Below are 21,775 nucleotides of genomic sequence, written 5' to 3' on the forward strand. Positions count from 1 at the left end.
ATTTTATATGAATATAAATAGATCTCTTCAGTGATTCTAAAAACCTTCAAACTAGACAGCACTAAACAAAGAAGCTCTTTTTGCAATTGTAATGACTTAGTGTTTATCATGTAATACTATTGAATATAAATTTTATGTTTTATCACCTTAAATCAATGAATTATTTATATACAGTAAAAAAAAAGTAATATGGTCAATTAGAAATATCTTTTAAATTCCATAAAATTTTATTATAATTATAATTATGTTTAATATGAATCTAAATTTTCAAATAAGTTTTGGTGTTGCAACTTATAATCATTTTAAATGTCCATAAAAATTAAATATAAACTAGTTTTAAATAAATATCTAACTTATCTATATATTAAATTTAGCTCTTTTATACATAATTTATAATTACTATATTAAAAAAATTATACATATTATAATTAACATCTTTTTATTTATATGAAGGTTTAATTGATTTTAATATAATCAATACTATGCTTGTTTTGAGAATAATATTTAAAAATATAAACATAATTATGATAAGAATTCTAAAAGATTCTAAAGGTCTTTCAAGATTAGAGCCATGCCACGCTCTTGCCTTCTCCTAGGCAGCAAGAAAAGAAAATGAAATTTCACTATTGAGAGAGATCTTTGCTTCCTTGCAGCTCTTTCGTCCTTTCAAGCATCTTTCTTTTGCAGCAGGTTTCTTTTTTGTTTTCTTAAGCATCTTCGTGGAGCTGGTTTGCGTGACTAGAACAGCAGCAATGAGGGCCAAGTTCGAATCTAAGCACAACATATTGCTCACGCTAGCTACTCCCGCAAGAGTGCGTGAACTTTTCAGTGTTCCACTGGTGGTGGTGGCGGTGGCGAAGGCATTCGCAAGGATTGAAAGACAACGATGCTTTCTAGTTATCTATTATCATCTGAGCTTCTTAGCTCACTCACCCAATTCACTGTTTGATTGGGCCACAGCAGTCGCAATGTCGCGACATTTCCTTCTAGATCATTTACCCGCAAGCCCAAACAAGAAAGAAGCTAGACGACCAAGTAGTCTTGTCTAGTCGGGAGGTATATCCCTCTAGAAGTTTTAGAGCTTTCTTACAAACTTAAATACAGTTTGTATTGGTGATAAGTATCGATCTAGCTTCCCTTCTTTTCCTTTATTTTTTGCTTTTGCAACGGTGGAATTCCAAAAGCGGTGGCCATCGAGAGAAAAATTGTGAATATAGCACCGACATTGTGAAGAAATAGCTTGGCATGACAGACCATCCCAGAAACAACGAAAGAAAAAATTGGATCGTGAGTGGAAAACATCTTTGTGCTCTTGAGTCCATGCTTGTTGAGATATGATGGGAGCTGCGAACCACGTAAGTGTGTCCCAAGCCATGTCATTAATTACAGCATTACGACCGAAAAAGGATGGTTAAAAATGGACGATCGAAGAAGAAGAGAATGCAAGGAACCCTAATCGATGGAGATATAGAATTAGCAATTTGAAGAAGAGAAAAGCTGGCGACCAGAGAAGAGATCAAAGTCGCATGGAAGATCAAAGAAACTACGAGAAAGAGAGAAAAGGGAGAAGATACAGAGTTTTTAGTAGAACTCTTCCAGAATGTTGTGATGTTGTGTGGCTTTCGCAACGTTTTGAATGTAACGAAGTATGTACATTCATACAAGATTGAGAATTCTGATTACCGTGACGAGCACCTTGTCGAGCTTCTCCCTGGCCGCGCATCTGGGCTACTGGGCTGATAGATCGTGCAGCGGCAAAGCCAGCAGCGACACCAAGGGAACGCCGTCGGTCCACCCAATCCTTCCAGTCCCCAGGTTCACGCTCAAAGCATCGCCGAGGAGACAACGCTCGTCTGCACTGGCTTCGCCAACTTTGCTGTTACAAGCAAGGCACAGCATCGAAACGGAGGGGATCACCTAGGACTTCGTAGATGGTCATTCCCAATTAGCAAGCTCTCCGGTTGTCCTGTGGACTTCGATTTGTCTTCTCAGTGCCAGCTCTCTCTTTATCTCATCAATGTCGGAGTTTCTTCCAGCGGCAGCGTAGATCTGGGACAGAGCCACGAACTGAGACGTCGACTCCGGATCCAGCTCCAGCAAGCACTCGGCGGCTCTGGTTCCAATCTCGGCATCAGTGTGGAGCTTGCAAGACGAGAGCAAGCTCTGCCAGGCGATCTCATCAGGATAAAACGGCATGGAGTCCAGCAACTCCTCGGCGTCCCGGAGCTTCCCAGCTCTGCCCAAGACGTCGACCATACAGCCAAAGTGCTCGGCGCTGGGCTGGCTTCCATAGTCCGACGTGATGGAGTGGAAGAACTCTCGGCCCTCTGCCACGAGACCGGCTTGGCTACACGAGATAAGCACTGGTATGAACGTCACTTCATTCGGCCTCACTCCCTCGGACTCCATCTCGGCGTAGAGCTCGAGTGCCACGCTGGCCAGGCCCTGCTGACTATGGGCCGCCAGCATGGACGTCCACGTTGCCACGTCACTGCCACGGCAGCGGCGGTACAGCCGCGTGGCCTTCTCCAAGCTCCCGCATTTGGCGTACATGGCAGCGAGCGCGTTCTGGAAGTGTGCGTCCTGCTCGAGCTTGGATCTCAAAGCTTGGCGATGGATCTTCTCGCCCATGGCAAGGTCGCCCAGATTGGCACACGCGACGAGCAGCGTGGAGAGGGTGGCTATGTCGGGATGGATCCCCGATTGGAGCATTCGATCGTAGAGGTCCAGGGCGGCGCGATTGTTGCCGGACTGGACATTGGCGGCGATGATCGTAGTCCAGGCGACGAGATCCTTGGTCTTCATGGTCTCGAAGACCCTGGCGGCGAAGCCCAGATCGCCACACTTTGCGTACATGTCCACGAGGGAATTGTATGCGAAGGGATCGCTGGAATCAAGCCCCGATTCGATCATCCGCTCGTGGATCCAGGCTCCGGAGGCGAGGTCGCCGATCGCCACGCACGCCGCGAGCACCGTCGCGAATGTGATCTCGTTAGGCGCCACGCCCCGCGCGGTCATCTCGCGGAAGATCTCTAGCGCCTGGCGGGGATGCCCATTGTGGGCATACGCCGCGATCATCGTCGTGAAGGACACGACGGTCTTGGAGTTCTCTAGAATCGAATCAAAGACCTCTCGCGCCTCAGCGAGCAGCCCCGATCGCGCGTACATGTTGATGAGCGAGTTCTGGACGATTGGATCAGCGTCAATGCCACTGGCGGTGATCTGGGAGTGAATCTTCCGCCCCCGATCGAGGATGGCATCCCTGCCCAGATGGGCGATGGCACTCACCACGCTCGCGTACGTCTTCTCGTTGGGATTGATCCCCTCGGCGATCATCCCATCGAAGAGCTTTACAGCGAAGCTATAATGCCCGCTTTGGGCAACTGCTGCGATCATCGACGTCCAAGACACGACATTCCTGTGAGGCATGTCCGCAAAGACGCGCAAAGCCTCGTCTAGTTTTCCGCAGCGCACGTACATGGAGATGAGCGCATTCAGCACTAGAACTCTAGTTCCATGGATCTCACTCTGGATCTTGTCATGGATCTGGATCCCCCCTCGCAGATGCCCCGCTGCAGCGCACGCACCCAGCGCGATCGCGCACGATCGATCGCTGCATTGGTGCTGCTCCATCTGGAAGAAGAGCTCGATCGCGCGGCGGTGGTGCCCGGCCCCGGCGAGCGCGGACATGATCGCGTTCCATGGCGCGGTGCCGAGCTCGCGGTTGTCGTCAAATGCCGCCATGGCGAGGTCGATCCGGCCGCACTGCGCGTACATGGTGACCAGGGCGGATTGGATCGAGGAGTTGATCCCTCGCCCGGTGGCCACGCGGTAGTGGATGCTCCGGCCCTGGGCGAGATCTTTGATCCGGCCACACGCGACGATCGCCCACATGAAGCCACACGCGCTGGGCTGGGTGTTCTCCACGCTCATCCGGCGATAGAGCTCGAGAGTGTCGCGTGGGCGATCCGCGGCCAGGAACTCCTTCATGAGGACGTTCCAGCAGAATGGGCGGCGATCGGGCATGGCATCGAAGAGCGCGATGGCGGTGTCGAAGCAGCGGCAGCGAGCGTACATCTGGAAGACGAGCTCGCCCAGGAGGGCGTTGCGCGCGAGGCGGCGCGAGACGATGTGGGCGTGGACGCGGCGGCCGTGATCCAGGGCGCGCTGGTTGCCGCATTGGCGGAGGAGATTGGCGTAGAGGAGGAGCTGCGAGGTGGATCGGTGGCGGAGCTTGTCCAGGCGGAGGAGGGCATCGTCGAGGCGGGAGATGAGCAAGCCGGCGGGGGGGCCGCGGTTCTTGAGCCTCTGGGGCTTCCAATTCTCGCGGTAGTAGCGCCAGTCTTTCAAGTACATATGCTTCCCCATGATGGAAATGAAGAGCTATCCTACCTAGTTGATTACCACTGTTAGACATTGCCTCTGTAAAGTTCTATGACACTTTGATTTACTTCATCATCTTTGCTATATATTTCTGCTTCATAGCATTTATAGTCCCTCTAAAATTTCTCTAAATAAAGGATTTAAATGAAAGGCTCAGAAAAAAAAAAAATGTTCTTTTCCAAATATAATATTGTGTGATCATTTCACCAAAAACTGGACTACCTTGATAAAGTCTTAAACATTGCCTCAATAAAGTTTTATGACGCTTGGATCTACTTAGTCATCTTTGATGTATGTTTGTGCTTGATTTTATACTCCTCTCAAGCAACACAGCATCTAAACCTCCAAAATTTCTCAAACTAAAGGGTTTAAATGAAAGGCTCAGAAAATAAAAAATAAAAAATGTATATGGTTTTTCTCTTCCATTGTGTGGTCATTCCACCAAAATCCTCTAATTCTTAATCAGATCACTTTACATCAAGAATGCAAGCAGCGGGGCTTTTAGCTCAACTTTTATATGTTTCTGCTTTGGAATCTTATTTGATCTCTTTTTGTAAGTGTGTGTTCAAAGAAAAATGGAAGGCTGCTTAGAACCCAGCAGCAAGAGAGAGAGAGAGAGAGAGAAGAAAAAAATATTGGAATGGTTCGTCCCTTCCAATACTCCGCCGTGTATGTTGTGATCTACCAGAGGCCAAGGAGCTTCCACCAAAATCCTCCAACTCCCAACCAGATCACCAAATTGACGACGCTCATCAAGAATCCATAGCCCCACCAGGTGGACAGCGGCACGTATCCAGCACCATAGAAAACCGGAGCCGATCCAATGCCGTAGTGCGTCAATCCTCCCATGAGATTGGAGAGGAAGGCGAGAACCAGCGCTCCAAACAGCGGTGGAGTTCCAAGCGCGGTGGACACCGAGAGAAAAGCCGTGAACATAGCACCGATGTGAGCAGCACCACTTGCGAAGAAATAGTGCGAGTAGAAGTAGAGCATGACGAGGATCCCGAAAGAGGCTTGCCATGACAAGCCCAGACCACCCACAACCTGATGAAACAACGAAAGGAACGTTGGATCTTAAGTGGAAAAATCGAAGGTTTGAGCTCTACCTTGACGACTGTCTGGCTAAACCACGCGATGAGTCCATACTTGTTGAGATATCCGGCCATGGCGATGAGAGCTGCGAACCATGTCAGTGTGTCCCAAGCAACGGCTTCGCCCAGGCACTCCTTCCATGTCACGACTCCGGTGGTGAGTAGAACCGAGAGGCCGAGGATGGCAGCGGTGACGGCGTCGACTTTGATAGCCGAGCCGAAGATCCACAGCCCGACCTGGAAACCAAGGAAAACAGATGGTTAGAAGTGGAAGAGATCGATCGAGGAAGAAAAGAATGCAAGGAACTCTGATCGAAGATAGAGCTAGCACGTCGAAAAGAGAAAAGTTAGCGACCAGAGAACCGATCGAGGAAGATCAAAGGAGGAGGAGAAAGATACGAAGGAAAAAAGAATGAGAGAGAAACGAGCAATGGTTAGAAATGGAAGAGATCGATCGGAGTAACTCTAGATAGAGCTGCAAAATGAAAAAGAGAAAAGTTGGCGACCAGAGAAGCAGAAGGAGATCGGAGGAGAAAGAACCGATGATCAAATGGACGAAAGATCGAGAGAGAAGAAAGACTTCTCCTTACCGTGACGATCAAAGTTCCAGTCATGATCCACTCGTTCTTGCTCATCGGTCCCATCTTGTCAAGCTTCTCCCTGGCCAGCCTCGGCGCATCCGGGCTACTCTTGACAGTCGGCGGATAGATAACGTAGAGCAGCAGCGGCACAACCAGCAGCGACACCAGCCCGGGAACCACCGCCGCCACCGCCCAGTCCGTCCACCCAATCGCCAACCCCGTGCTGCCAGTCGCCAAGTTCACGCTCAGAGGATTCGCCGCCATAGCCGTGAGGAACATCGCCGAGGAGACGACGCTGGTCTGGAAGCACGTAAGCATGAGCCACGCTCCAAGCCGGCGCTCGGTGCCATCGCCAACTTTGCTGTTGCAAGCCAGGCACAGCGCCTTGACGAGCGGCAGGAAGATCCCCCCAGCCCTGGCGGACACGGATGGAATCGCCGGCGCGAGGAGAGCTTCGCTGAAAACCAGACTGTATCCCAGCCCGAGAGAGGTCTTGCCGAAGAGCGCCACGAACTGGTAGGCGACGCGGTTGCCCAGCCCGGTCTTGATGAATCCCTTGGCGAAGAAGAAGGCGAGCGCGATGAGCCAGGGGATGGGATCGCCAAACGCGCTAAAGGCTGCCGCGAAGGAGAGAGTTCTCGTGAGCACCGCGGCGCCCAGGCCCATGAGCGCCACCGCGCCGAGCGGGAGAGGCTGCGTGATGATCCCGACGATGGTGGCCAGGAAGATGCTGAGGAGATGCCATGCGCTGCTCGTCACGCCCTGCGGGGGTGGGATGAGCCACACCAGCAGCCCAGTCGCCACCGAGAAGGCCAAGCTCTTGAGATCGGCGCCCTCCCACTTGGGCTTGGGAACCTCGGCCGGGAGTGGCGGCGGCGCCGCCGCTGTGGAGGCCCGGATTTGCCCGCCCCGGCGCTGGCGAGGAAGTGGGCGATGGAGATCGGCCACCAGCACGGAGCCCAACTGGGAGATTCGCGACGAGATCGCGGCTGCTGCTAGTGGAGATGGAGAGAATCGAGTTACCAGGAGCGATGGCGGTGGGAGGATCTTGGCCTTGGGCTTGGCCGAGGAGGGTCGTGGAGCTCCTCCCACGGCGGAGGAGTGTAGCAGCGCCGCCGCTGCCGCCATCGCCACTCTCGTTTCCTCGCCTCCACACACACACTGTGCCACACTGGGTAACCTGGATTAAAGCTACTACCATCTCGTTACCACAAATTAAAAAGATTCTTCCTGGATTACTTTGGATCGTCCATTCTTCCAACTGGGCAAGAAAATTTAACGAAAGAACCAGTTGGAATAAACACCAGGTGGAACCGATAAAAGGAAGAAACTCTCAAGTGGAAGAGATGATCTATTACAATTTTTACAAGGGTTTTAAGCTCTTTCATCGCCACCTTTTCTTCTACTGGAAATCCACGCTCAGTTGGTAAAAACGAAAGAAAAAACTTTACTTGCCACGAACTTTGCTTTGCTTTGCTATGATCTCTGGGCCGCCAGCGACGAAGCCTTGATTCTTCCGCGCAGTAAGCTTTGAGCCTCCGCGGCCTGGATCTTCCGCCGCTTGGCCAGGAGCTGGAGCTTCTGATCGCTGCCTGCCGGTGGCAATCCATAGGCGCCGCTCTCCGCGAAGATCGAGGTGGCGCGGATCGCCGCTCTCTTGTCTCTCCTGTTCTTGTCGAATTTCTGCGCGAAACGAACGCTCCCCGCTGCTTGTGTGTCGTCCTCGGACGCTGGGAGCAGCCTGATTCCAATGCCCAGCTTCTTCGAGTGCGCCTCTTCCAAGGCCACCCTCTTCTTTTGATCCTGGATTGCCACCATCGACGTTAGCACGAGTGGAAGACGAAGAAACGAATGAGAGTCGAGTCGTGTACCCTTAGCTGCGCTCGAAGAGCTCTGTTGACGGAGTAGTCGTTTCCGTGCTTGATATCCGACTGCTTCTGCAAGAGCATCAGTTGCTTCGCCGATTCCTTTCCCTTGAGAATGTCCTCTTCGTCGTGCTCCAGTTTGGCAAAAGGATCCGTCAACTTCTCCCTGTCTGCCAAAGGAAAAAAAATAGAGCTGTGAGCAAAACACCATGTTTTTTGCGAGGGATCTTACCTTCTCCGGTTGCTACAACGAGCGAGCCAGCATCAGCCGCATCGTAAGTCTCGGTTTTTCTCTCGGCTCCCTTGACGATCACGTACTCGCAGTTCTTGGGATCGGTGTGGATCTCTATCTCGTGCTTGCAACACGCTGCTTTCATCGAGAAACTCCATATCTAGACCACGAAAGAAATTCTTAAGGACTTCCTGGCAAACTTTCTTTTCCATACCTTGGTCGTGTAGTACTTTCCAATTTGCTTCTTCTCCGCGTTAAACCGGACACCTTTGGCGATCATCGAGTGACATCCACCACACCACACGTTGAAAGGCATCTCGAATCGGATGACCAGAATTCCCTGGTCGATCTTCCTCGCCCTCTCTCTGAGGGGATGCTGGCCTTGGAATTTGTTGAGAGATCCCTGCTCCAAGAGATTAGAAAATCCGAAATCGAACAAGCTCATCCAGTACCTGTTTGGGCGTCCATTCTGGAGGGAAGTAGAAATTATCAGCTCGGGCTGCCGCAAGCGTCGACTGGAACAAGAAAACCGCAAACGCATCGATCGTGAGCTGTGAAATCCGGCGCCTAGGCTAGCAGCGCGTACCATTCTGTGACGATCCCTCGCCGCCGCGCGCTGGAATCGATGATCCGGAGAGCGATCAAGAGCGCCCTCCCAAAACGCTCCACAAACCCTAAATTTCTAGCGTACCCCTTTTAGAATGCTAACGGGGTTTTATTCAAGTAAAAAATTATAAGCTCTTTAAGGCCGTGTTCCACCGGAGAAGAAGCTCTTGCTAGCGCTAGAGAACGAACAAAAAATATAAGAACGAGAGCTGGGATCAAATGATCGCTGGAAATCCAGTTTGTTGCATCTCACGCAGTCGCCATCGCGGAGTGAACTCGTCCGGATCCATTTCGTCTAGAGAAACTTGCTGCATCGCCCAAGCGTAGAGGATCGTCCGGATATCGTCCTGCGCGATCCATCGAGATCTCGTTAGATGCTTTCCGGCAAACAGAAGAAGAAACTATACTTGCCTTTGATCCTTCTCGTATGTGACCGAACTCATCGCGCACACAGTAGTTTTGCTGCGTTTGGAACTAACACGGCGAGAAGCGTTTTAGCACGGATTAGAAAAACAAAGCGGAACTCACAGAGATAATGATAACTGGCTCGTTTCCGATTAGTTTCGATTCCCTGACTTCCAACTCCGATATGTAAAGAATCTGTGAGAAAGAGCAGCTTAGAAAGCGTCCTGGAAAGCTGAAAGCTTGCAGTTTCTACCTTGGTATCGACATATAGTCCTTGGCTTTGAAGTGCTCTGTGTTCTGCGCGACATCGCTCTACGACCTCCTTGCAAACTTTCTTTCTCAGCGTATCATAATCTCCCTGGCCCCCATACGATGAGTAAGAAATCGTGAAAAGCCTCAATTAAGAATGTTTCACCTTGAGATACGCAGTCAGTATCGGTCTGATATCTTCTTGGACTTCCAGGACAAAGTCAGGAAAAGAAAAGGTCCTGAAAAACTCGAGCGTCAAGACAAGACAAAGTGATTGACGTGAGATTCCTTACGGGTCCCTGCTGCGAATCTCTTTGAAAGCCGCTGCAGTTGCCGTCTCGCCAAAAAACGATTCGTTTAGGCTGTAGAGAAAAAATCAACAGTGAAATCAAGCGTGGAGAGACTGCAATACGTACTCTTGAATCTTATGCACGACAGGACTATCGCTCGTTTCCCACCTATCCCTCATTTCGTCCGCTATCTGTACATGTCATGTTTAAGACAGGGGATACAAATAACGAAACCAGCAAGTACCTCGTTGGTTTTTTGAACTACTGGATGATCTTTGACATTTTTAAAGCGCCTGTACAATGGATGAGAAGTGGCCTGCAACACCGTTTCACTTAGCTAAAAAGAGAAAAAAAAAACGAAAGAGCAATCTTACCTTCTCTTTCAAGTCGTCCAAATGTTTCCGCCAGCCAGTGGTCGTCTTTGCAACAGGAACGATATCCGTTGCGCTGCTTCTGGAGAATCCTGGCTTGCTTTTCTTCACTTTCCGAGTCGACGTAAGCTCCTCCACAATCAAGTTGTAGCCGTCCTTCGCCACTGACGCTACACTTCCTATTCGCATAGAGTCCAGAACCGACTTAACTTTCCCAGCGAAAGCTCCTCCACCGGGAGCCGACTGCTGAGCCTTTTGCTGTGAGGAATCAGTGCCTCCGTGTTCCTTGTCCTCCTTGGGAACCTCTTGCGCATCGGGAGATTCTCGAGGCTTCGAAGCCTCTTCTGCATTGGAAACCTTCGAAGCCTCTTCTGCATTGGGAACCTTCGAAGCCTCTTGTGCATTGGGAGCCTTCGAAGCCTCTTGTGCATTGGGAGCTTCTTCCGCCTTGGCAGCATCTTCAGCGATCCCAGCCTTGGAAGATTCTTCGGTTTTCTCGTCTCGTGCCCCTTCTTGTAATTTGTCAGCTCTAGGAATCACACTGCCCCTGACCTGTCAGTCATATCAGCACACAAACTTTGATTGGAACAAGAAGGCAAAGAAAGAAAAAGCAAGCTTACTTGTTCTGATGCCTCGGATATCTTTTCCTTGATCACGCTCGACACTTGCTTTGCTCTCGTCTCCGCCTCTTCCCGAGCAGCATCAACGTGCTTGTACAAATGCTCGGCGGTCTCCTTAGTTCTGCATTTCCTCTGCCAATATCAGAGAGCCTTTGCACCAAGGGTGGAGATCTGCGTCCCTCAAACATCAAAAATATGTCTGAGCCTATACCAAGGACCATCCTCCACAAAAAAACTCCACTCCAAGAAAAAAAACAGACTAGAGAAGATCTTTTCTAGTTTCTTACTCCCCCTTCCATCACTCAAAGCTGTGAGAAAGAATTACCTGCTCTTGAAATCGTCTGCCTTCTCCTTGAACTCCTTGATCGATTTTTGCAACTCGGGATTGCTGGGAAAAACTCGTCAGAGAAACAAACCAATGCGAAAATTCGCAAACCTGTCAATCTCGCCCTTGAGCTTCTTCGAGATTTCCTGGAAAATGCTCTGGTTGCGCGGGGAGTAGTGGAAAGGGCGTCGCGGGTAAAGAACCTAGAAGCACAGAAGGAATGATCGAATCGATCCATTGGCGCGCTCGCTAGAAATCTATGGCGCGCGAGAAAAGAAGAGAGCTTACGCGATGGGAGCGCAACGCCTGGCGCAAGAAGAAGCTCATGCTCATCGCCTCGTCCCACAGCCGCGATTAAAACCCGCGTCTCCACGCAAGGTTTAGGGCTAGGGCTGACACAAAAATCTCAGCCCTAACCCTAACTTTACCCATTCCCTAATTAGGAATTAGCCAAAAGGCTACCATAGTATAAAACCTAGCATTCGAGAATCCTTTCGCTACAATGACGACAATGACGAGAACACGAAGAACTGCGATTTCTCGGGAAAAATCACTGTCCCCAGAGGCAGTAGCGATCACGTTTTTCATTCTTCTTTCCATCATCCGGCTGGGGATTCTTCCGGCAGCTTTGGCAACTTCATGCTCTTTGTTTCTAAAGATGATCACTGCAAGTGAGGCAACCAGGAGGAATTCTCCTCTTGTGGCCAAAAGACCCAGAAAAGGAACTCTAAGGTTTCCAAGAGCCTCAGTCTCACACTGAGAAAATCTTCTAGAGGTTCATATGTTGTAACTCCAGACTTGTATTTATCAAGTTTCTGGAAAGGAATTTCAACTTCTTGAACACGAAAACTTGACATCGCTGCCGTACTTGGCGATCAAATCCTTGAAAGAATCCACCTGACCATCGTCGTAAGCGCCAACTTCATCGGGTCTCCACATCACCATCAAGCTCGCGACGCTCCTCTCGCTCTCATCGAAGAACCTCACCATGTAAGTCGTGATGTTTCCCTGCATGGATTTCCCCTGTATCAGCTTGGCCGACGAGACCTTGTCCACGAGCAAATGGAAGTCCACGTTGTCTTCCTTGATCATCAAGTTCGCGTACTCGCCCTTTCCCGGGAAATCCTTGTAGAAGAGCTTGTCCAGGCTCGGCACCACGGATTCCAGCACCCCCACGCCGGTGTTGACGATGATCCTCATCCTTCCCACGGCCTTGAGATCTTCCAGCAAATCCTTCACGGAATGCGCGCTAGCGCTCGTCGAAGAGGGCTCCCAATCCACATTGGTGGGCGATGAGATGGAGCAGCGAGGGATGGATCTAGCGGAGACTCTCGCGATTCTAGCCGAGAATGGCGCTGCCACTGACCTTGGAATGGGGTGGATCGCTGGAACCAAGGATGTGGCCGCCATCGTCATAGCCACACCCAAGTTTGCCATGTTTAAACTCCGTACACGTGATCACGCCCGTACAAAAGTTTTATTTTCATTCCATAGAACACAAAAAAGAGAAGCTCGACGATTTTATACAGTCTCGTTTATAAACAAACGAAACCACACCTCTAGGAAATATATACTCTCTCTTTTCGTTTACATCACACAATTCAATCCACCACTCACCTCGGCAGCAGCGTTTTCAATCAAACCTTGCAAATGGTAGACTCCAAACAATCTCCTCTGTCTTTTTTTTTTCCGTGATCTTCGATTCATCCGCTTCACTTCGCTGCTGCCTTTCCGGGTGTCTTGGACAGATTGCTAAAGTCCCCTTTCTCCTTGACGAGCTGAGCGTAGTGATGTCTGCAGTAAAGCCGGCCTTCGTGAGCTTGGTAGTTCGAGGGAGATATCGTGCAGCCGCCGTGACTGCATTTGAAACAAGACTTGTGATACGATGTGTTCTCAACAGTGACCTGTAAGATCAAAGAAATCGTCACTCGCTAGATACCAAACATCCTACTAGACAAACCTTCTCGATCGGGTACACAGTTTTCCCGCAAGCAAAACATTTTTCTTGAGTCCCAGAGAACAAGAGCGATGTCTTGGAAGGCGTCTTGCTCTGTTGCGAAAACAAAACAAAAAAAACCAGCCGAAAGTTGGTTGCCACAAAGTCAAAAGTCTTGTTCTTTTTTTTGAATTACCGCTTCTTCGCCAACGGGCTTGTGTAGAAGTCCTGTCAATCCACAGTGGAGTCGTGACGCGATCAATTTGAAAAAATACATTCTTTTAGAAGATAAAGTTCCTACCTGACTCGAAACTCTTATCGAAACTTCCCGTGAGCTTGAAGAGCTGATCGAAATGGGGCTTGCAATACAAGACGCCCTCCAGCGAAGCATAATTGCTAAGCTGCAATCGAAGAAACCAAAGATTTCTATCATGCTCAAATTGGAAGAGAGAGAAACATGATCTTGAATCAAATCCTCATCTCTCTCTCTCTCTCTCTCTCAATCTCAATCTCAGTCTCCCAATTACCTTCAATGTCCCCTTGCAGTGATGGCATCGAAAGCACGCTTTGTGATAGACGACGCCATCGGCAGTGAGCTGATCCACCAAGTAGACTGTCTTGTCGCATGCCTTGCATTTTTGCTGCGTCCCGGCGAAAGAAAAGGAAGACATCCTAGAACAGCTGCTACTGCCGCCCGGCGCCCTCGCCCGCTGCTCGATCGATTGATCCGACCTCGCTGCCAAGAGAACCCTAGAATACCCAAAAACGACCTAGCATTTCGGCCACAGCGTATACTAAAACGGGGACCACTAGCAGTGTGACACGTCGGCAAGCGCATCCTGTCTGGCAGCACCGAACATTTGAATGACAGCCAGTGCGAGCGCGCCAGCTGTATAAGAGAGAAAGTTGGTCGCTGACGTGGCCGGCTTCTAGAACTCGTGGTAAAGCTTTCCTTTCTCTAAGAAAATCCAGTCAATATTGTACGGAAGTTTTCATTCTCTTTGTAAACCAGAGAACTTCCCACATCGTCTGGAGATTTTTCTCTTCTCTTGGACAGTCAAGAAGATCGTGGGTTCATTGATCGATCAATCTCGCAACAAATTTTAAACACATTGACTTCCACCAGGACCAGTTGGATTGTCCAGAGATTTCACCTCCGTACGCCCGGATCTCTAGAGATTCCGGGATCCACTCCAAACAGATTAGTCTAAAGCCCCATCTCACATTACACGAAAGATTCCATTGCTCGCAAGATTAACCAAGTCTTTGCTCAAACACACACAGCCCACGAGAGATTCCTCCTAGTACAGTGAGAAAAACCTGTAGTTTTAGCAAACCTTTAGACACCTTTAATCATCGCCCAGGAGATTTGTGTTTTCGAATTGCCTGGAAAGGTTTTCGCAAGGATCATGAAAGTGAGTGCAAATTAAAATGCATCATCACGACCATCATACCATGCCATTTTCATTCCAATCGATTTATAATTATCGTCTTGATCTTTATCATTGGGACCAAAAGGCAAGAAAAAAGCTTTAAAGATTATATCTTTTGTTAATTTTTCTGGCTTCATGCGACGATCACGCAAGAAAAGAAAAAAGAAAAAAAAATCTAACAATGATGCATAGCACCACTCACGTCGTTTGGCGGTGGGGCGAATATACCCCAACACTCGCTTTGAATATTCCTCCCTCCTTTTTCCCCTTGAAAAGCTACAGAAAAGAAGGCATATGCAATAATGCGTGTTGGAGGGAATCAAACGGCAATCATGGGCCCCCTGCAAATCTTTTCATTTTTCTAAAGCAGAGAATATTCGGGGAGGGGATCTTCGAAAGGTGGACGCCAAATGCCCTGGACTGGCATTTTGGTTTTGTCTTTGTTTTCGTTTTGGCGCAAGGGAACAAGGGCCGCAGAGGAAACTCTAGCTTTTTCTCCGGTATCAGTATACAAAAGGGCGACACATATTGCTGGTACCAGCTTGTATAGATATGCGTAGAGCAGTGAGATCATTGAGCAATGTGCCCCCTTTTGTTTGGTTTTGCTTGTTTGTAAGTTGTGCTTGTTTTTGTGTTTTTTATTTCAATCTATTTTTCTTTATTTCTCTTCGTCCCGCTGTGAAAGTTACGGATGCCTGACGACGGGAGAAAGAAACAAAGTTTGCATTCATATGTATTTTCTAGGTGTATCTTTGTGTTTGACTAGCCAATACGCGTATGGGGTTTCGTAATCTAACCAGGTGGAATGCTGGATGTCACTCATGCTGCTGGGACAATGGGATTAGAATATTCGTGGGTCTATTTGCGCATTGATTCGCTTGCATCTGAGCAAGCTGGCTGCTTGAGACAACAGTTTTCAAAATGCCCTCTCAAGGCATTCAGAAACTCTGTAAAATTCACCATAAAAATCTATCTAGAACATTCCGATCAGCCAAAGTATTTACAATACATTTATCTTATCTAATTCGACTTTACCAGTGGTGCTTTTCAAAATACCATTTAGTATACGTGCATGGAAATGAATCAATTATATTTTTGCTTGTTTGAAATGCTTGAACAGGTCAACATGAAAACACAACTATTCATGTCTCCCAAAATATTTTCTTCCTTTCATTTGTTTATTTTGTTTGAAAAAGGGATTGTGCTCCATTTAATGCCTTTGCCCAATTGTGCCAGCTCCAGCCAAAATGCTTGTTTAGCATTAGCAGTAGCCAGTGGCTGGCACAGAACCAAGGCCTTATCTTTCAAATCTTTGGAAACTACTGCCTCCAGGGAATCATCCTATATGAGTGGAGTGGTGCCATTCTCTCTGGTTTGTTTTTAAGCTTCTTTTTTATGATATAGCAGAGAGTTTTCTTCAAGAGAGGAAGGACTGTTCTTCTTCTTCTTCTTCTTCTTCCAAGTTTTTCCTCTTGTTTCTTAGCCATTTGGTTTGATCTTCCTGTGCGCGCTAGCTTGGCTTTGTTGATATTGCTCTTGCCACTCTTTCTTTCTCTTTCTTGCCTTCCAAGGCTTCCAGAATCCTACCCCAGAGAGTCTGCTTGTTTCTTGCTCCTGTCCCAGATTAGAAGTTTCCAAGCCCAAAAGCCAAGCAATTTTCTCAGCTCAATTCTTGGAGGAGATCTCCTAGCTCTTGGATTTTTACTATGTTGCAGCTAGATCATCTGCTTTGTCTGTCACCGTCTCGTGAGATTTGAGAGAATGACTGGATCTTTGCTGCAATGGGAGGCCGTGACTGCAAGGGAAACAACAGGATAGCGAGAGCAATCCTCCTTTTCCTCAGTGAGAACCAGGATGTGGGGAGTGTAGCCTAGCTCGAGAGATTGATTTGATACTAAGGCTACGCACACAAGGTTGTGATCACAGCTTTGTCTCGGACCAGGCTTCATTCCCCTCAGTGTGGTGCTCACTCTCGATCAAGCTCGAGTTTTCTTTAGCCGTGGGTGTGAAATCTTTGTGCTTGCAGTCGATCTTGCAGGAACCGAATCACTCGAAGAGCTCGTCAGATCTAATCGAATCGAGCAGGCTCGTGTTTTTCGTGGATCTTTCTCTCTCGTTGGCAGAAGAAAGAGCCCATTCGAAGGTACCAGCTTGTGGAAGAAACGCTTAACACTCCATCTCCATTCCTTTGTTGCTTGCTCTGTTGCTGTGTTGTTGTTGGTGGTGGCGCTGGTGGGTGGACCGCAACAAAAGCCTCGCATTGATGGCGAATTCAATAGAACTGGCCGAGCAGCGTACATCCATCCAGAGGTTTTCAATTAGAGGTACGAAAGTGAGAGATTCTTGTTTTTCTACACAGCATGATGATGATGCGATGATGATCCATGCTGTGCTTGATCTTTGCTTCATGATATAATCACGGCAAATCCTCTCCAACAGTCTAAGAGTCACCAATACGAACGAGCCATAGTTTCTTCTCCAAAGGTCAGACTTTTAACTTTCTCGGCCGTAAGTTCATCTTTCTGGATCCACCATCGTGATCTTCGAGCTTTAGCCAGCAATCCCATCGCTGAAACTTCTCACTCAATGATCAAACTTTGATGGTCATCGTCAATCATTCCAGAGTGGACACCGCCGAGGAGTTCTTCCGTGTAAAGATTACCCAGAAGCACGAAAGGAGACGAGGAGGCGTGTAGATCTAGCGCCGACGCACACTCGGCCGCGTGCTCGGCTCTCTCCACATCGTTATACATCCGGCAGCAGCTCAGCAGCGTCTTCCAGGCGATGGAATCCGGCACGAAAGGCATGCTGTAGATCAAACTCTCGGCTTCCACCAATCTACCAGCACGGCCCAAAACACTCACCATGCAGTGGAAATGCTCGCAGCTCGGCTGGACGAAGTGGTCGGAGATCATCCCAGTGAAGTGCTCCACAGCGTCTCGGACTCGCCCAGCATGGCCGCAAGCGCTGAGAATGCTCGCAAAGGAGACGTCATCAGGCTTGCAAGATCCGTCAAGAACCATGTCTCTGAAAAGGATTACCCCGTTTCGGGCATGTCCGTTTTGGGCATACGCTACCAGCAAAGCGTTCCAAGAAAAAACCGTTCTCTCTGGAGATTTCTCAAGCAGGGACTTGGCTTTGGTTAGATACCCATTTTGGGCATTTGCTAGGATCATAGAAGTCCAAGATTGTGCGTCCCAGAGTGGAGCTTTCTCAAATACCTGTGAGCTTTCCGTTACGCGGCTATGCAGCGCAAAGGCCTTGAGCATAGCATTCCACACAAGAACGTTCTTTAGCGGCATCATATGAAAAATCGTTTGCGATTTCTCTAAATGCCCATTTTGGGCATATGCTTGTATCATCGCGTTTCCAGCCACCACATTCTCCCTCCCAACGTAATCGTAGATATCTTTTGCTAGACCAACCAAGCCGCAATCGCCCAGCATCTGGATCCACAGCGTCCACGAGAAATCATCCAGAGCTGGAGCTCGATCCAGCACTGCTCCAGCATAATCGGGATCTCCTCCCTGAGCAAATGCCGCCGCGAGCGAATTCCACGACACCTGGTTGCGCTCGGGCATGGCGTCAAAACACTCCTTCGCATCGCCCAACCGACCACCCTGCGCCAGCGTCGTGAGCATCGCGGTCCAGGACACGAGATTACACTGGGGCATTCGCTGGAACGAAGCGATCGCCAGAGCCACATCGCCGATCATCGCGTAGGCCTGCAGCAGCGCCGTCCACGACACGACGTTGCGCTCCGGCATTGCATCGAAGGCAGCCCTCGCTTCCAACGTCGCGCCGTTTTGTCCCAGCCCCGCGATCATGCTCGTCCAGGTGAAGACACAGGGACCTGGGAAGCAATCAAACACAACCTTCGCCTGATCTATGAGACCCACGAACAGCAATGCCTGGATCATCGAATTCCAGCTTACTCGATCGTGGAGAGGCATGTTTCTCCACAGCGCCATCGTTTCCTGAAAATGCCCTATTTGGGCATATGCAGTAATAATGGTATTCCAAGATACCTCGTTTCGCACGGGCATGTTGTCAAACACAAACTTCACGTCATCTAATTTCCCGCTTTGTGAGTATGCGTGTAACATACACGTACTTGTGAGTGGATCTGGATCAGGCAAAGAGTTGTACAAACTCTGTGCTTTCAGTAAATGCCCACTCTCGGCAAATGCTTTGATCATGACTGTGCAAGAAATGTTGTTCCACTGCGGCATCTTGTAGAAAATGGTGCGTGTAAGGTTTTGATCGTAGGCTTGGAGTATCGTGTTCCATGCTACCTCGTTGCGAACGGGCATAGCATCAAACAAGGCTTTTGATTCGTCAAAATGCCCTCTTTGAGCATATGCTGCAACCATAGCCGTCCAAGAGATCACGTTAGGTCTTGGCATCGCGTCGAAGTTCTTGCGCGCCTGACGGAGATCCCCGCCCCGGGCGCACGCCTGGATGACAATGTTCCAGGAGACGCTGCTGGGGCGCTCGATCTGCTGGAAGCTCCTCTGGGCATCTGCCGCGCTGCCACAGTTGCCATAGCTCTGCGTGAGGAGGTTCCAGAGGAGCGCATTCTCGCGGTGGTCGCTCTCGCGGAGCCGCCGCTGGATTTGCCTGAGCCCCTCGAGATCTTTGCTCGCTCCCAATGCGCGAATTCGAGCCGCGATGCCCTCGATCTCCGCCTGGAATGCCGCGAATCGATCGTCGATAGGGGGAATTTGGCGAACGATCACGCGAGGCTTCGTCCTCGCGAGCTCTCTTAGCTTAAGCATGGACTAATTAATCCTTGTTTAAGTAGATTCTCCTTTTCCCTCGAAATATCTGGGAGCGGCGCCGCTGGATTGGCCGGCGGCGCATCCTGACCGTCGACACCGCTGCTTATCTTCTTCTCCCATAAACCCTGACAAAGCCCTCATTGCCCTACGGGCGCGCGTGGTGCGAGGATAAGGAGGCGCCGCTCTCTCGCCGCTCGAAATCCCTCCTCCAGGTATGACGAAGCTCGCGATTCGAGCGAAGAATGCGATTCTGATAGCGCGCATTTTGGTGTAGAAATCATGCAGCATGCCGTGACGCAGCTCGGGGGGCTGCCGCCGCTGGGAACGCATTCCTCCGGCCTGTTTGGCGATGGCAGGATTGGGAGCCTCGCCTTCTCGGCGCCAAAGGAGGCCTTCTTCCTCTCCAGGACAATGTCCGCGACCACTCGCGCGGCTTATTCCGGTAGCTTTGGCCAGAATCCTCCAGTCCCGCCAAGAAACAATGCTCCGCCGCCGCCTCTCCCGTTCGACAACGCCGCCACTCCGCCGCCTCCAATGCCGGGCAATCCACAGATGCAAACTCCTCCGGCCATTCCACCGCCAGGGCCTTTTGCTACCGAGACCAACGCTCTCCCGAGCGAGAGACCCTCGGCCATAGCACCCAATGCTCCAACCGACGCGAAGTTCACGTCCGCCAGGCCTCCAAGCTCCTCGCCGGGGTTAAACTTTCCTGGGAGTCAGATACCGGGACTGCCAGGATCGCCGCGGCCAAAGCCTGGAACTCCTAGGCCGTATGATCCGACCAAGCAGAAGTCCAAGGTGATGGAGTGGCTCACTCCGCCTCCGCCACCCACGGAGCTTCTCCAGCGCGAGCACTTCCGGCTCTCCCCGACGTGTACTTGCACTATATACTTCGGTGATTTGTCCAAGTGGTTTGTGGATGGGAAGTCGGATGCGGTGGTCAGTATATCGTTCTCTTCATTCTCTTTTCGATGTGATCTTGGAGGCTAATTCCTTGTTTGTTCTTGGCAGATTGCTCCTGCAAACAAGCGACTTAATACTGGCCCGGCAGTGAATGCTGGTAAGCTTATCTATGTTTTCTTGTGTTTGCTGGTGTTTCATGCCTATTTCTTTTTTCGCTGTAGTGCTCTTCAAAGCTGCTGGTTCTCGACTTTTGGATGCCACACAGAGGCTTCCAGATGTTGCTCCTCAGGGAATCAAGGCCGAAGTTGGAGATGCTATCAGTACAAGGTTGTCCACGTACTTTTGACGTTGATTAATCCCTGGAGTGTTCCTGTACGTGCAGGGCTTTTAATCTTCCTGTTTCAAGAGTCATTCACACGGTTGGGCCAGTATATAAGAAGAACGACCAGACGAACGTCCGAGAATCTGATGAAAGCCTCATCAAGGCTTACAAGTGAGAGTTTCTCTTCTCCGGTTTTCCTTAGCTAACTGGGATCACAGGAGTGCCTTGGATATTGCGAGGAAAGAAAACTTGGTAAATCTTGCGTTCCCGCCTCTGTCTTGCCGTATATATGGGTAAGAAATGTGTGATGAGTGCTAAACATAACCGGCTACTGGTTATCTAGATATCCATACATCGAAGGAGCGGAAGTTGGTTTAAGAACTCTCAAGGAAAATTGTGAAGGCTTTACACAGGTAACCTTGCTTGTGCTTGATTCATCTAAACTGTGTGATTTACAGATAGACATTGTTATCAGAAACATAGAAGGCTATGAGGCCTTCATAGAAGAGGCCACCAAGCAGCTGGAGGTTATTAAGGAGAAGAAGACTATCAAGGCGCCATCGATGGCACCGCGGACAGGAGCCGAGGCAGTTGCTGCGCCACCGTCGCCTCCAGTGACAGCTTCTGAAGTAGGAGCTCCCGCCGCACCAGCGTCCGGGCTGGAGAGTCCCCCACAAGCAGAAGCAGTAGCAGCAGCATCAGCAGCATCAGCGTCAGCCTTAACGGGCCTTGAATCTTCAACTCCAGCCTTAACCACAGAAACGGAAGCAGCAGGACCAGAAACTCCGTCAGCAGCAGCACCAGACACTCCGTCAGCAGCAGCACCAGAAACTCCGTCAGCAGCAGCACCAACACCACCATCAACTACCTCTGGTTATTCGAGTAACTTTCAGGCTGCTTCAAATCCATTCCAGAGTACGTCCGGACCTGCAACTGAGTCTCCGGTTGCTCCAGCAGCGTCAAGCTCCAGCGCTCCAACATCCCAGAGTCCGGCGGCTCCAAGCCCGTTTCAGAGTGCCCCGGTAACTCCAAGCCCGTTCCAGAGTGCTCCGGCAACTCAAAGCTCGTTCTCACAGACGCCACCTCCGCCAAGCGCTCCACAAACTCCAAGCCCGTTCCAATCACCTCCGGCAACTCCAGGTCCGTTCCAAACACCTCCGGCAACTTCAAGTCCGTTCCAAACACCTCCGGCAACTCCAGGCCCGTTCTCAAGTCCTCCGGCATCTCGAAGCCCGTTCCAGAGCTCTCCGGCAATGTCAAGCTCGTTCCCGGGCACTCCAGCGGCTCCTCCAAGTCCGTTTCAGAGCACTCCAGCGCCGCCAAATACGACTACTCCACCGGCCTTCCAAAGCGCACCGTTCCAGAGCCCATCAGCGTCTCCA

The 21,775-nt window shown here is 50.0% G+C and overlaps 7 protein-coding genes across 7 annotated transcripts in view; 1 reads left to right on the forward strand and 6 right to left on the reverse strand.

The window, feature by feature from the left end:
• Window positions 1–1,935: 1,935 nt before the first annotated feature.
• Window positions 1,936–3,744, reverse strand: LOC9638631 (pentatricopeptide repeat-containing protein At4g39530). Its single transcript, XM_002977129.2, has one exon. It carries the CDS (start codon window positions 3,742–3,744, stop codon window positions 1,936–1,938), a length of 1,809 nt encoding a protein of 602 aa, XP_002977175.2.
• Window positions 3,745–4,882: 1,138 nt separating this feature from the next.
• Window positions 4,883–7,224, reverse strand: LOC9638816 (dicarboxylate transporter 1, chloroplastic). The gene is made up of 3 exons (XM_002977130.2): window positions 6,065–7,224; window positions 5,490–5,711; window positions 4,883–5,427 (listed from the first exon to the last, which is right to left on the reverse strand). The coding sequence occupies exons 1-3, from the start codon at window positions 7,181–7,183 to the stop codon at window positions 5,065–5,067; spliced, it is 1,704 nt and encodes a 567-aa protein (XP_002977176.2). The 5' UTR covers window positions 7,184–7,224; the 3' UTR covers window positions 4,883–5,064.
• Window positions 7,225–7,372: 148 nt separating this feature from the next.
• Window positions 7,373–8,825, reverse strand: LOC9638817 (coiled-coil domain-containing protein 130). The gene is made up of 6 exons (XM_002977131.2): window positions 8,739–8,825; window positions 8,605–8,667; window positions 8,367–8,555; window positions 8,153–8,312; window positions 7,927–8,090; window positions 7,373–7,858 (listed from the first exon to the last, which is right to left on the reverse strand). The coding sequence occupies exons 1-6, from the start codon at window positions 8,739–8,741 to the stop codon at window positions 7,532–7,534; spliced, it is 906 nt and encodes a 301-aa protein (XP_002977177.1). The 5' UTR covers window positions 8,742–8,825; the 3' UTR covers window positions 7,373–7,531.
• A 23-nt stretch (window positions 8,826–8,848) lies between these two features.
• LOC9638818 (mitochondrial import inner membrane translocase subunit TIM44-2) lies at window positions 8,849–11,422 on the reverse strand. Its single transcript, XM_024682103.1, has 13 exons — window positions 11,307–11,422; window positions 11,130–11,221; window positions 11,019–11,081; window positions 10,694–10,814; window positions 10,077–10,625; window positions 9,947–10,018; window positions 9,829–9,893; window positions 9,706–9,774; window positions 9,579–9,651; window positions 9,417–9,521; window positions 9,287–9,358; window positions 9,170–9,232; window positions 8,849–9,105 (listed from the first exon to the last, which is right to left on the reverse strand). Exons 1-13 carry the CDS (start codon window positions 11,349–11,351, stop codon window positions 8,974–8,976), a joined length of 1,521 nt encoding a protein of 506 aa, XP_024537871.1. The 5' UTR covers window positions 11,352–11,422; the 3' UTR covers window positions 8,849–8,973.
• Window positions 11,423–12,485: 1,063 nt separating this feature from the next.
• Window positions 12,486–13,719, reverse strand: LOC9638819 (LIM domain-containing protein WLIM1). Its single transcript, XM_002977133.2, has 5 exons — window positions 13,482–13,719; window positions 13,256–13,355; window positions 13,151–13,182; window positions 12,979–13,068; window positions 12,486–12,922 (listed from the first exon to the last, which is right to left on the reverse strand). The coding sequence occupies exons 1-5, from the start codon at window positions 13,623–13,625 to the stop codon at window positions 12,731–12,733; spliced, it is 558 nt and encodes a 185-aa protein (XP_002977179.1). The 5' UTR covers window positions 13,626–13,719; the 3' UTR covers window positions 12,486–12,730.
• Window positions 13,720–16,966: 3,247 nt separating this feature from the next.
• Window positions 16,967–19,165, reverse strand: LOC9638820 (pentatricopeptide repeat-containing protein At4g02750). The gene has a single exon (XM_024682029.1). The coding sequence runs from the start codon at window positions 19,163–19,165 to the stop codon at window positions 16,967–16,969; it is 2,199 nt and encodes a 732-aa protein (XP_024537797.1).
• Window positions 19,166–19,280: 115 nt separating this feature from the next.
• LOC9638821 (formin-like protein 20) overlaps window positions 19,281–21,775 on the forward strand; it is a 3,356-nt gene continuing 861 nt past the window's right edge. The window contains exons 1-8 of the mRNA XM_024682119.1: window positions 19,281–19,380; window positions 19,443–20,107; window positions 20,180–20,228; window positions 20,293–20,398; window positions 20,454–20,564; window positions 20,612–20,686; window positions 20,737–20,806; window positions 20,852–21,775. The exon at window positions 20,852–21,775 is cut by the window's right edge and continues 861 nt beyond it. Coding sequence (XP_024537887.1) covers window positions 19,448–20,107; window positions 20,180–20,228; window positions 20,293–20,398; window positions 20,454–20,564; window positions 20,612–20,686; window positions 20,737–20,806; window positions 20,852–21,775 — 1,995 coding nt within the window. The 5' untranslated portion in view covers window positions 19,281–19,380; window positions 19,443–19,447. The remainder of the gene's footprint in view (window positions 19,381–19,442; window positions 20,108–20,179; window positions 20,229–20,292; window positions 20,399–20,453; window positions 20,565–20,611; window positions 20,687–20,736; window positions 20,807–20,851) is intronic.

The sequence above is a fragment of the Selaginella moellendorffii genome, unplaced genomic scaffold, assembly GCF_000143415.4.
Source record: "Selaginella moellendorffii unplaced genomic scaffold, v1.0 SELMOscaffold_33, whole genome shotgun sequence".
Classification (NCBI taxonomy): Eukaryota; Viridiplantae; Streptophyta; class Lycopodiopsida; order Selaginellales; family Selaginellaceae; genus Selaginella; species Selaginella moellendorffii.